Below are 13,745 nucleotides of genomic sequence, written 5' to 3'. Positions count from 1 at the left end.
GAGCAGGGCTGCAGATTTAACTGGGGTAAATAATTCATAAATGAGGAATGGTAATGTTGTGGTTGCATTCGTGCCATTCAGTTCTTAGCAGGGGTGCAAAAATGTTTTGCAGAAGTTAAGAGCCTGGGAGAGATTTACCGTATTTTTTGCTCTATAAGACTCACTTTTTCCCTCCTAAAAAGTAAGGGGGAACGTGTGCGCGTCTTATGGAGCGAATGCAGGCTGCACAGCTATCCCAGAAGCCAGAACAGCAAGAGGGATCGCTGCTTTCACTGCGCAGCGATCCGTCTTGCAGTTCTGGCTTCTGGGGTTCAGAATATTTTTTTTCTTGTTTTCCTCCACCAAAAACTAGGTGCGTCTTATAGAGCGAAAAATACAGTACTTGGATCCTGCTTCCCCCATCCATGCCCACCTCCTTTCCAAGCAATGCCGAGATGCCCAGGAAGTTCTCCCACGTGGATTTTTAAGATAACTGTTGTCAGCACTGACTGGCAGCAGCTGTCTCGGATTTCACACAAGGTCGCCGTGACCCCACCGTCTGTGGAGTAAAGTGGGACCACACTGAGTCACCTGCCCTCCCATGCAGGGGGGAGCCTGGCTGGCCAATGTGGCCCTTGGAGGTGGAGAGGAGCACTGGGCTGGCCAGGCTGGGGTCACCTGGTTCGCGCCCCCTCAAAAATTGTGCACCCAGGGACCTGACAACGCCCCTGAGCCTTCATATTTTTCAGTGAAAAATCACTGTGCCATCTCACTAGCATGACAAATAATTTTTATTATGCCTCATTCTCTCTGGAGACAATCTGAATCCAGGAGCACGGAGATGTATTTAATCCGTACATTTAGGAAGTGAAGTACAGAAATGAAAGTTTGTGCCTTTTTTTATGTCCCAACACTCTCCTTAAAGACATTGGTTGTTCTGGCTGGTTGAGGAAGAACTGAGGTGGGACTTATCTCCCCACAAACATATTTGAACGAAGAGGCGGAATTTGATTTTTTATTTAAGCCATGGCATTAAATTATAATTTTCACCTACTCAAGGCACATTAAAGTTTTATGATGGCGTGACATTACAGGAGCGTCAACGATTTTGCCTGAGGCGTCGGGCACGGTTTCGAATGCTGCTGTTCTGGGTGGCGGAAGCAGCAATATTTGTACCTTCTCTGGTTTTACATGTTATCCAGGTGGTATTTGGGGAGGAAAAATGAAGCTCTGGGTAGCTGTGGCCATCTTTCAATCTTTTTCTTTTTACCCTTCTTGAAGTGTTTGCAGGAGTCTGTAACCCAAAGCATTCAGAATTGACTACTGACCACATATGCCTCGATTCATGACCGACAAAAGAAATATTTTCCCCCACACACAATACATGACTGGTGGAATTCACCTGCCACTAAATGTAGCATGAATAATGAAGGGTCTCTCGGTGGCTATTAGCCACTGACCCCATTTTCTGAGGCAATCTGTGGAGGCAGGGGGTGTTAAAAGAGAAGGTGAGGGTTGTTGAAGCCAATCACTGAGGGCTTCCCAGAGACATCTGGTTGGGAGGGTGCCATAATAATAATAATAATAATAATAATAATAATAATTATTATTATTATTATTATTATTATTATTATTATTATTATATTTGTTTGTTTGTTTGTTTGTTTGTTCGGTCCCCACCCATCTGGCTGGGCTACCCCAGCCACTCCGGGCGGCTTCCAACAAAATATTAAAATACCATAATCCATCAAACATTAAAAGCTTCCCCAAACAGGGCTACCTTCAGATGTCTTCTAAAAGTCTGGTAGTTGTTGTTCTCTTTGACATCTGGTGGGAGAGCGTTCCACAGAGAAGGCACCACTACCGAGAAGGCCCTCTGCCTGGTTCCCTGTAACTTGGCCTCTCGCAGTGAGGGAACTGCCAGAAGGCCCTCAGCGCTGGACCTCAGTGTCCGGGTAGAACGAGGGGGGTGGAGACGCTTCTTCAGGTATACAGGACCAAGGGCTTTGAAGGTCAGCACCAACACTTTGAATTGTGCTCGGAAACGTACTGGGAGCCAATGTAGCTCTTTTAAGACCGGTGTTATGTGGTCTCGGCGGCCGCTCCCAGTCACCAGTCTAGCTGCCGCGTTCTGGATTAGTTGTAGTTTCCAGGTCACCTTCAAAGGTAGCCCCACGTAGAGCGCAGGCCAGATGGACCTCTGGCCTTACCCAGCTGAGCTTTTCCTACTTTCTCGTGACCTCTAAGACCAGGAGCAGTAGCCAACATGGAGCCCTACACGTATAGTTGGACTCCCACTCTCATCAGCCCCAGCTAGCCTGGCCCAGGGTCAAGGATGATGGAAGTTGTAGCCCAACAACATCTGAAAACACTGTGTTGGCTACCCTGCTGTATACCAAGGATTTCCAACTGTTTTGTGTTCAGTGAACCACTTCCACATCGACTGATTTGCTGAGGATCACTGTTGGGTATCTCCCATGGAGCCTCCACAATCCACAGAGGACCCCATGATGTGGAACGGCTAAACAACTGGCCGGCCCCTGCTTCCTCCCAAAAGGAAAACTGCCCAACCTGGTGATAACAGACTAAATGATGCAGAGAAGATAGAAAATGAGGTGGTAGTAAAGGTAAAGGTACCCCTGACCATCAGGTCCAGTCGTGACCGACTCTGGGGTTATGCGCTCATCTCGCTCAAGAGGCCGGGAGCCAGCGCTTGTCCGCAGACAGCTTCCGGGTCATGTGGCCAGCATGACTAAGCCGCTTCTGGCGAACCAGCGCAGCACACGGAAACGCCGTTTACCTTCCCGCCGGAGAGCGGTCCCTATTTATCTACTTGCACTTTGAGGTGCTTTCGAACTGCTAGGTTGGCAGGAGCTGGGACTGAACAACAGGAGCTCACCCCGTTGCGTGGATTCGAACCGCCGACCTTTCGATCAGCAAGTCCTAGGCTCTGTGGTTTAACCCACAGCGCCACCCGCGTCCCTGAGGTGGTACTACTCTACTCTAAATGTATTCAGATCTCCAGGGCCTGGTGGACTGTGTCCAACGGTACCAAAGGAACTTTCAGGCGTAATCTCAGAGCCTTTGAGAATTCTTGGAGCTGTATAGCATTAAGAAGTGGGTCTTTGTTCCTTTAAGAGCACCCAAGCAAGGCAGAAGTTCCTCAGGTGCACTTCGCCTAGTGTTGCAATGATGAGGGGGACAGTTTTGTTTATTACAAAATAAAAGCGCAGCTCATCCGTGTGCAAGGCAAGAAAGCCCAGCGCTTTCACGTGGCAGGCTGGAAGGAAGAACTCTGGCTGACAGAAGCGTAGTTCAAGTAAAAATGACCTTTGCTGGAGCTTAAAGTGCATTTTCTATGTGGGATATTTAGCTAGGGATTCAAACACACCTCAGCCTTGTATTGGAACAGCAATTTTAATAGTGGGCTACACTGCACGGTTGTCATCAGCCACATTCCCCACAACCTGCGATATGGGGGGGGGTCATATTGGGGAATTGGCATTGCTGAGCAATTCTTTAAAAGATGTTCTTTTGTATTAAATAAATAAATATCACTCTGACATAAGACCCGTGTTACAAAGGCCACAAGCTGCTGCCTTTTCCTGCTCCCTTTTGTGCCGATGTAGCCTACATTTCTCAGGGGAAAATGTTCCTATTTTCATTTGAGGAGTGTTGGAGGGTATGGACTCTGCACCCGAAAGTCGTCGGCCTACTTCAAAGCTGTTGAAGGGACAGAATAGAACATGCATTTTTGAGGTGGGGGGGGTGGGCCTTTGTACAGTGATTGTGGACTCAGGGGCAAACGGAGGCGTCGTGACACCCGGGGTGGGGCATCGCTACATAGGGCACGTGTGCGGCATTGCTACATACGACGCATGCGCTGTACATATCAACACTGCACATGCGCTGTACATAGCGGTTTGCCGCCAGTGCCATACGGACGGTGCCGGAATACTCTGCTGGATCCCACCGCCGTCCGTACAATGCTCGAGCCCGCCAGCAGCAAACCACTATGTACAGCGCATGCATGCAACGCCACACATGAGCTGCACATAGCAGTTTGCCGCTAGCACCAGGATCTTCTGCTGCAGTTGTGAACAGAGGATCCTCCACCTGCGGCTGTAGTGGCGTGATGGCTGGTCATGCCACCACAAGCCCCCGCAGGGTGCCTTCTTGTCACCCCCCCAGACATGGCATCCGGGGCGCACCCTCCCTGTTGCGACACCACTGGGTGGACTGTTCCAATGCCACTGATGGGATGTAGCGCCGAATATGAATGGATGCTCGTGTTTTTTTTAACTTCTTCCTCTCCCATCCGGCTATCGGAGGGGGGTTGAAAAGGGGGCCAGCCTGCCTGCCTGGCACCTAATTAGAGGAGATTAATTATTTCTTGGGTCTTCCTGCCAGTTTGAATGGCAGTTTGGGGGAAGGGATTTGATGCGCAGCACACACACCGAGAGTGAGATTTTGCTGACCACGTGGATTACAGAGAAGAGGGAAGGGGGGGGGCTGAAGGAATCTTCTATCCAGCGCCAGCCCCCCGGCCCTCCCCTCCAATACATCAACAACAAAGGGAAGACATGGGTTGAAATCACGCTGGGTTATCTTTGTTGAGCTGCAAAAGCAAGTTTCGCTATACAGAGTAGGCCGTTTCTATTCAATTGTGATTCGTATAGTTAAAGCCATGGTTTTCCCAGTAGTGATGTATGGAAGTGAGAGCTGGACCATAAAGAAGGCTGATCGCAGAAGAATGGATGCTTTTGAATTCTGGTGCTAGAGGAGACTCTTGAGAGTCCCATGGACTGCAAGAAGATCAAACCTCTCCATTCTTAAGGAAATCAGCCCTGAGTGCTCACTGGAAGGACAGATCCTGAAGCTGAGACTCCAATACTTTGGCCACCTCATGAGAAGTGAAGACTCCCTGGAAAAGCCCCTGATGTTGGGAAAGATGGAGGGCACAAGGAGAAGGGGACGACAGAGGACGAGATGGTTGGACGGTGTTCTCAAAGCTACAAACATGAGTCTGACCAGTGGAAGACAGGAGTGCCTGGCGTGCTCTGGTCCATGGGGTCATGAAGAGTCGGACACGACTGAACGACTAAACAGCAATTCAGTTGTGAAGCCCAAATTTGGAAGGGGGGAAAACAAGCAACTTTCAGGTTTGCGTGTGTGTATTTTAAATTTGTACTACTAGAAAATCCTGAAATGAGATTAAAAACTCACCCAAGATTTTGGCTTGTTCTTCAAGAGAGATGGCTCCTTGTTTCTTCCTTTTTGTCATCATCACGTTGCTAAAGTTGATCTCTGTAAAAAGTTAGGTATAACAAATTTATAACCTGCTTTTTAAGCAAGAGGATCTTCACAAAGCAGCATGCAAGCACCAAGACAAGTACAATCCAAATGTGTTAAAACTGGCATCATTTGTAAAAATATAAAAAGCCAGCCTGTTGCTAAAAATAGATGGTTGCAGAGTTGGCATTCAGTTTTTGAGATGGAGAAAGGAATAGCAACCATCTTGGGTCACCCAAAGATTCTGTCTCTCACAACAGGCAAAAGATGCCCGAGGGACAGGAAACTTAAACTGGTTTTAATTCCTGCTCCCTAGGGAGCTGTAATTCTCTGATGGTGGCTAAGGAGTATTAATAATATAGAGAATTCACTGCACCGCCCGCCCCCTGGAGGGAAATGATTGTTTTTGGGGTAGGCTTGCCATATTCCGAAGAGCAAGGCCAAGTGTGGCTCTAGCGTCCCCGCCCCCCCAGATTTATTTATTATTATTATTTTAAAAAACCAAACCCAGGCACTTCAGTGGTCCCGTCTATGGAATGCTCTCCACAAGGAAGTTTGCCTGGCGCCTTCATTATACAGCTTTAGATGGCAGGCAAAAACGTTCCTTTTTATCCAGGCCTTTGGTTGATTTGATTGACATCCTATGTCCTTAAAAATAATAATAATTGGGGGGGTAGGGTGGTGGCTGTTTTTATTTTGATTGTGGATTTTGTGTTTTATATTTTGATTTTATTCTGTTAACTGCCCTGAGACCTGCAGGTATAGGGCAGAATATTATTATTATTATTATTATTATTATTATTATTATTATTATTATTATTAAATTCAAAAATCTGCCCAGATGGGCACGCTGGCCCCCCAAAAGAGGACATGTCCAGCAAAACCCAGACGTATGGCAACCCTACTTTGAGGCCGCATCCACACCATATATTTAAAGCACTATGATACCACTTTAATTTGTCATGCCTTTCTTCCAAAGAATCCTGGGAGTGTTTGTTAAGGGTGCTGAGTATTTTTAGGACCCCCTCATATTCCCCTTGCAGAGCTACAATGTACAGCAGTGTTTTCCAACCTTGGAAAACTGGTGACTGGGAGTGGCCGCCGGGACCACATAACACCGGTTCTGAGAGATCTGCATTGGCTCCCAGTACGTTTCCGAGCACGATTCAAAGTGTTGGTGCTGACCTTTAAAGCCCTAAACGGCCTTGGTCCAGTATACCTGAAGGAGCGTCTCCACCCCCATCGTTCAGCCCGGACGCTGAGATCCAGCGCCGAGGGCCTTCTTGTGGTTCCCTCATTGCGAGAAGTGAGGCTACAGGGAACCAGGCAGAGGGCCTTCTCGGTAGTGGCGCCTGCCCTGTGGAATGCCCTCCCATCAGATGTCAAAGAGATAAATAATTACTTGACATTCAGAAGACATCTTAAGGCAGCCCTGTTCAGGGAAGTTTTTAATATGTAACGCTGTACTGTTTTTAACACTTGATTGGGAGCCGCCCAGAGTGGCTGGGGAAACTCAGCCAGATGGGCGGGGTATAAATAATAAATTATTATTATTATTATTATTATTATTGGGTCTCCAGCTGTTTTTAGACTACAACTCCCATCATCCCTGACCACTGGTCCTGCTAGCTAGAGATGATGGGAGTTGCAGTCCAAAAACAGCTGGAGACCCAAGGTTGGGAAACACTGATGTACAGAATTCCCTGTGAAGAGGGACTGATTGTTACACCACTCTGGGAATTGTAACTTGGGGAGAGGGCAATAGGGGGGTCTCCTAACAACTGGTTAACTACCGTACAATAACATTATCTCTCTTTTTGCAGTGTATACAAATTTTTGTTGCTGTTCTTTTTTGTTTTCTACATGGGCACTATTTCTTTTCTTCTTCTTTCTGTGTCTTGTCTTACTCTGTGCACTTGCAATTCTGTATTCTTTATCTTTCAATATAGAAGATACAGTGGTGCCCCGCAAGACGAAAGCCTCGCAAGACGAAAAACCCGCTAGACGAAAGGGTTTTCCGTTTTGGAGGCGCTTCGCAAAACGAAATTCCCTATGGGCTTCCTTCGCAAGACGAAAGCCCATAGGGAAATCTCCGGGACAGCGGGGAAGCGCAGCGCGTCTTCCCCACTGTCCTCGGACCTCCTCCGAAGACTGGCGGTGGGGCGGAGAGACCTCCTCCCGCTGCCAGCCTTCGGAAGGCTGCTCCGAAGGCTGGCAGTGGGGCGGAGAGACCTTCTCCCCGCGCCAGCCTTCGGATGGCTGTCCTGAAGACTTGCGGTGGGAGGAGGGTTTTCCTTCCCACCGCCAACATTCAGAATGCTGTTCTGAATGTTGGCGGTGGGGAGGAAAAACCCTCCTCCCACCGCAAGCCCCGGGAACAGAGGAGAAGCGCTGCTCGCCTTCCCCTCTGTTCCCGGACCTGTCCTGAAGGCTTGCGGTGGGGAGAAAAGCCCTTCTCCGCACCGCCAGCCTGGCAAGCGGTCTCCATAGGAACGCATTAATTGATTTTCAATGCAATTCCTATGGGAAACCGTGCTTCGCAAGACGAAAAACTCGCAAGAAGAAAAAACTTGCGGAACGAATTAATTTCGTCTTGCGAGGCACCACTGTAAAATGATAGTAATTTATTATATCTATGTCGCCCATCTGACAGGGCTACCCCAGCCACACTGTGCAGCTCCCGATAAAAAATATACAGTAAAAGCGCAATACACCCTAAAAACTTCCCTGAACTTCAAATAAAAACAAACAAACAAACTACAGTTCCCAAGATTCTTTGGGGAAGCCAGTGCTTTTTTCTGGGGGGGGGGGGGTATGCAGGGGTACACATACCCCTAAACATTTTGTGAATCTAAGTTTGGCCTCATTGAGGGCATTACAGTGGTACCTCAGGTTACATACACTTCAGGTTACAGACTCCGTTAACCCAGAAATAGTACCTTGGGTTAAGAACTTTGCTTCAGGATAAGAACAGAAATCGTGCTCCAGCAGCGTGGCGGCAGCAGGAGGCCCCATTAGCCAAAGTGGTGCTTCAGGTTAAGAACAATTTCAGGTTAAGAACGGCCCTCCGGAACGAATTAAGTTCTTAACCCGAGGTACCACTGTATTTCAATATGAGTAGGAAAATGAGAGTACCCCTCAACTTTTTACTTTTTCTTTTTTGAAAAAAAGCACTGCCATAACTGTTCAAAGTGTTCTCCTGGTGCTTTAAATGTATGGTGTGTAGATGCACCCTTAAACTGGTGTAAAACCAATTGATATTTTAATGTAAGCCTAGGAGAAGGGTCGCCTATTCCTAGAAACAGGGCCTAGTCCTAGTTTTGGCCTTCGTCTAGGACATGGGGGCCGGGGGCCAGAGGCAGCCCAATCGCCTTCTCAATCCGGCCTGCGGACGGTCCAGGAATCAGCATGTTTTTACATGAGTAGAATGTGTCCTTTTATTTAAAATGCATCTCTGGGTTATTTGTGGGGCATAGGAATTTGTTCATATTTTTTTTTCCAAAATATAGTCTGGCCCACCACAAGGTCTGAGGGACAGTGGACCAGCCCCCTGCTTAAAAAGTTTTTTGACCCCTGTTCTAGGTGCTCAGGGAGGCAGAAATTGTTCGCCCCCTCATCCCTCCAGAGCCCGGTGAGGTGAGGTGAGATAGGGACAAAACAAGAATTTTAACCTCATGCTTCATGGTCCTCTTCTGACACTGACCACTACACCTCACTGCAAGACTGAGGAAACAGGGCATTCATTAAATAATAAATTCCTTAATTTATTATGTTCTTTTACCACCTTCAGGGTGGTTCTGCCTCCGGCACCCAAGCTGTCTTGGGCTGTCCGATTTGCAGCGTCTTCACCTGAGAGCACAACTTTGCGGGAGAAAACTGCATTTCCCTTGATGGTTCCTGCGTGGTTTTTGTTACTGTTATTTTTATCTTCCCCTCAGGTGGTTGCTCTTAGTAAAAGAAGCAAAGAAGCAGAAGCAGCATTCCTGAGTGTTTACAAGCAACTGATTGAAGCTCCAGGTATGGTTCGCCTTGGCGCCTTTCGCGAAATTGCTTCCAAAAGGGCAGAAATGTTGTTCTGAGCGCCTAGTTATGATTATCCAGAAACCATTGCTCACAGGAGCATCCTCAGGACTCCTTTGCTGTGGAAAAGGTGCCCAAGCCTCTTTTTATATTAGTGGTGCCATGAAAATGATAACCACAAAACAGGCCTTTTTACTCCTTGCAGTGGATACTTACTTCCTACTTTTGTGTGTCATCAGAGCTGCTTGCTGGGGGCCTTCCAGATTTCCTCAGCACCCGGAGTCGGTTTGGATCTCTCCGATTTTATTTTTGAAAGTTGCTAGTCCTTGTGGTGGTGAATATTTGCTAAGTTCTAACTTAGTCCTTATTTGAAGGCATGTTTTGTTACGTCACAGTAGACCCCCTCCTGGGTGAATGTGAAGTGAGAATTCCTGTTCTAAGATGCTGTCTGGCTGTTGTTTCTATAAGTCAGGCATAGGCAAACTCGGCCCTCCAGATGTTTTGGGACTACAACTCCCATCATCCCTAGCTAACAGTTCTCAGGGATGATGGGAGTTGTAGTCCCAAAACATCTGGAGGGCCGAGTTTGCCTATGCCTGCTATAAGTACATATATTATTGTGATGATATTATACAATACATATTAAAATTACTATTACACAGTATGATCCCATATTGCACAGGGGTTGTGTTGGGGGGGGGTGTCGATGCAAAAGCACGTACAGTGGTACCTCAGGTTTGTTGTTGTTGTTGTTTAGTCGTTTAGTCGTGTCCGACTCTTCGTGACCCCCTGGACCAGAGAACGCCAGGCATTTCTGTCTTCCACTGCCTCCCACAGTTTGGTCAAACTCATGCTGGTAACCTCGAAAACACTATCCAACCATCTCGTCCTCTGTCGTCCCCTTCTCCTTCTGCCCTCCATCTTTCCCAACATCAGGGTCTTCTCCAGGGAGTCTTCTCTTCTCATGAGGTGGCCAAAGTACTGGAGCCTCAGCTTCACGATCTGTCCTTCCAGTGAGCACTCAGGGCTGATTTCCTTAAGAATGGATGCATTTGATCTTCTTGCAGTCCATGGGACTCTCAAGAGTCTTCTCCAGCACCATAATTCAAAAGCATCAATTCTTCGGCGATCAGCCTTCTTTATGGTCCAGCTCTCACTTCCATACATCACTACTGGGAAAACCATAGCTTTAACTATACGAACCTTTGTTGGCAAGGTGATGTCTCTACTTCTCAAGATGCTGTCTAGGCCTGTTATTGCCATTCTCCCAAGAAGCAGGCGTCTTTTAATTTCGTGACTGCTGTCACCATCTGCAGTGATCATGGAGCCCAAGAAAGTAAAATCTCTCACTGCCTCCATTTCTTCCCCTTCTATTTGCCAGGACGTGATGGGACCAGTGGCCATGATCTTCGTTTTTTGATGTTGAGCTTCAGACCATATTTTGCGCTCTCCTCTTTCACCCTCATTAAAAGGTTCTTTAATTCCTCCTCACTTTCTGCCATCAAGGTTGTGTTATCTGCATATCTGAGGTTGTTGATATTTCTTCCGGCAATCTTAATTCCGGCTAGGGATTCATCCAGCCCAGCCTTTCACATGATGAATTCTGCATATAAGTTAAATAAGCAGGGAGACAAAATATACGTGTAATGGCTTTAGGGGTTGCTTGTGCGTAAGTTACCACCGCTCTGGGCTAGGTTGCCTGGTTAAACAGTTTCTCGCTGGACAGCCATCCACTCCGTGGCTGTTCAGTCGCTGGCAGAATCCGTCAGTGGGCGTTTCTTGAACCTCTTCCAGCAAAGAAGTTCTTTGACGCCAAGTCGCCGCCTACTTTCCCTGCGCGGAAGTCTTCTGCGCAGGGTGGGTGTGGGCAGCGGAGGACCTGTGCTCTCCTCGCTGGTCTCCTGCGAAGAGTCCTGGAGCCTCCTCTCTGCTTCCGCCATCGGCCCCCCTCTATCCCTGGTGTTGCGCTGATTTTCTTCCCCAGCCGGAGACCTGCCTCTCTCCCTGCTTGGCCCCTCTCCAGCATCCTTGTGGAGCCTCGCCTCCTCCGCTAGTTCCGATGGCAGTTCCCTGACAATACGCTTCAGGTTACAGATGCTTCAGGTTACAGACCCTGCTAACCCAGAAATAGTACCTTGGGTTAAGAACTTTGCTTCAGGATGAGAACAGAAATCATGTGGCAGCTGCATGGCAGCAGTGGTAGGCCCCATTAGCTAAAGTGGTGCTTCAGGTTAAGAACAGTTTCAGGTTAAGAACGGACTTCCGGAACGAATTAAGTATTTAACCCGAGGTACCACTGTATACTCAAACCACCCCTGTGTGACTGTCCTTCCAGAGCCATTGCACAAGATGAGCTATGCCCCCCCCAAAGCAAAACAGAGAACTTTTAAGCTTTCTGCCAAAGCTTACCAGGCTCTGGGAGGCTTGCAAGATATCGCGAGTCCCTCTGAGTTCCTGCCAGATCTCAGGAGAGCATCCCAGAGGCCGATAAGCAAGGAGGGAAACGCAAAAGCTGTTTCCATGCCAGGAAAACCCAGCACAAAATTAACTTTTCAGCTTGTTACCTTGAGTGCAATTAATTTGCACAATTGCAGCCAGCCAGCATTCAGCCACACAAGGTCGAAATTGTGCAGCTTAATCATGCATAAGATATGATCGGACTGTATCATATATATTATATAGTAAGTATATTATATATTCATATTATACGATGATAGGCCAGGTTCAGCTAACTAGTCGTACCAGCAGAAGCACGCACAAGGACTTCTAATGCAACAGGGATTTTCCCCCTCTCCCCCCTCCCTTGCAGCCCCCTCCAAAAGTAAAATTGGCTTGGCTTAGAGGTGCCGGGAAAACCCCTGGAGGAGAAAGTAGATCATTCCATTGGGTTAGCAGAAATCCTTGGGCTGATGGAACAATCTTCTTAGCGCTATGCTGAATTTCTCCCAGTAACAGTAATAATAATGTTGCCTGACTAATCAGTGACACATTTTTTTTGTCCCATTAAAGTTGGCAAACCTAACTGATAGGTGGTCACTGAAATTGTCTTTTCCTGGGTGTGGGCATTTGGACATTTGCAAAGTTTTGCCAGAGTGGTTTTATCACTGAGCATCCATCTCTCCACCTGCCCCTCTGGCGTTTCTGACTTCATTTTCCCCGCTGCGTCGGGTCTCGCCTATCGCTCCCTGCATGGCAGGAAGGGCTCGCGGTGAGCTGGTGTCCCCCGTGTTCTTTTTGAAGAGGTAGCAGAACAGACAAGAGGAAACATCTTTTGCTATCGCTGTATTTCAGTGCCTGAGCCAAATCTGTCTTGACAATAAAAAAGGAATACATTTGCTCTCGCCTGGTAATAATGCTGCCGTGATCCGCGCTTGTCTCTTTGACAGCAAGTTAACTAAGATGACTGAACTCCCTTCACAGCAAAGGGGCAGACAATGGAATTTAGATTTGATGGGTTCGGGGGTGGGTTGGAAGTGTTGCGATGCATATGGCCATACCTCTCAGGTATTCCTTGTTGTGAGTAGCATCCGTGTGCGTTTGACAAAAGGATTATGGAGCTGTGAAGCAGGAGCAGTGTTTATCCACCTTTCTTTTACAACTTGCAAGCCCAGATTTTGGAATTTGAAATCCAGAGGGGAAACAACTTCCTAGTCCTCATGGCTGTGAAGATTAGCTTGCAAACAGGTGAGCTATGCCTGATTGTATGTCAGAAGTCAGTGAGGGGGCTCAGAAAGGTTCCATTGTTTGAAGCTGAGGGTGGAGCTCTAGTTCTCTGCCGATGTTGATTAAAATATTTTTCATTCCTTCTTGTAAATGGTTTCACTGCAATCCGATTCCTATATGCTTCTACACTCAGAAGTACCGTATTTTTTGCTCTATAAGACTCACTTTTCCCCTCCTAAAAAGTAAGGGGAAATGTGTGTGTGTGTCTTATGGAGCGAATGCAGGCTGCACAGCTATCCCAGAAGCCAGAACAGCAAGAGGGATTGCTGCTTTCACTGTACAGCGATCCCTCTTGCTGTTCTGGCTTCTGAGATTCAGAATATTTCTTTTCTTGTTTTCCTCCTCCAAAAACTTGGTGTGTCTTGTGGTCTGGTGCGTCTTATAGAGCAAAAAATACGGTAAACGGCACTGAGTTCAGCAGGAGTTACTCTGAAGTAACTCTGAAGGATTGCAACCTAAATATATTGCAGCTCCGTTTACCGTCTCTGTAAATTCATTCCATCTTTGTTTGTTTTAGTTTTCTTCATATGTGTCCAGTCCAGTGTGGCAGCTCTTATATTATCTGCAAGGACAAAAGAGGTCCTAAGATTTGATCAGAACACTCTGCTCACAAGAGGTTCCAATGAATATTCTGATTAGGAACATTCGGGGTTATCCAACAGTGAGAAAAAAGACCTTTTGCAGAAACGAACAAATACTCAAAATTGCAGCTATGAATAAATTAACAGAAG

The 13,745-nt window shown here is 47.3% G+C and overlaps 1 protein-coding gene across 5 annotated transcripts in view; it reads left to right on the top strand.

Annotated features, from left to right (window-relative positions):
* The window catches only part of CUX2 (cut like homeobox 2), a 269,659-nt gene that overhangs the window by 182,191 nt on the left and 73,723 nt on the right, over nt 1-13,745 (top strand). For all 5 annotated transcript variants that reach the window (XM_053401252.1, XM_053401250.1, XM_053401251.1 and 2 more), the window contains exon 4: nt 9,210-9,288. In XM_053401252.1, the coding sequence (XP_053257227.1) occupies nt 9,210-9,288 (79 nt within the window). The remainder of the gene's footprint in view (nt 1-9,209; nt 9,289-13,745) is intronic.

This window comes from Podarcis raffonei, chromosome 8, assembly GCF_027172205.1.
Source record: "Podarcis raffonei isolate rPodRaf1 chromosome 8, rPodRaf1.pri, whole genome shotgun sequence".
NCBI lineage: Eukaryota > Metazoa > Chordata > Lepidosauria > Squamata > Lacertidae > Podarcis > Podarcis raffonei.
This window is presented reverse-complemented; position numbering and strand designations above follow the sequence as displayed.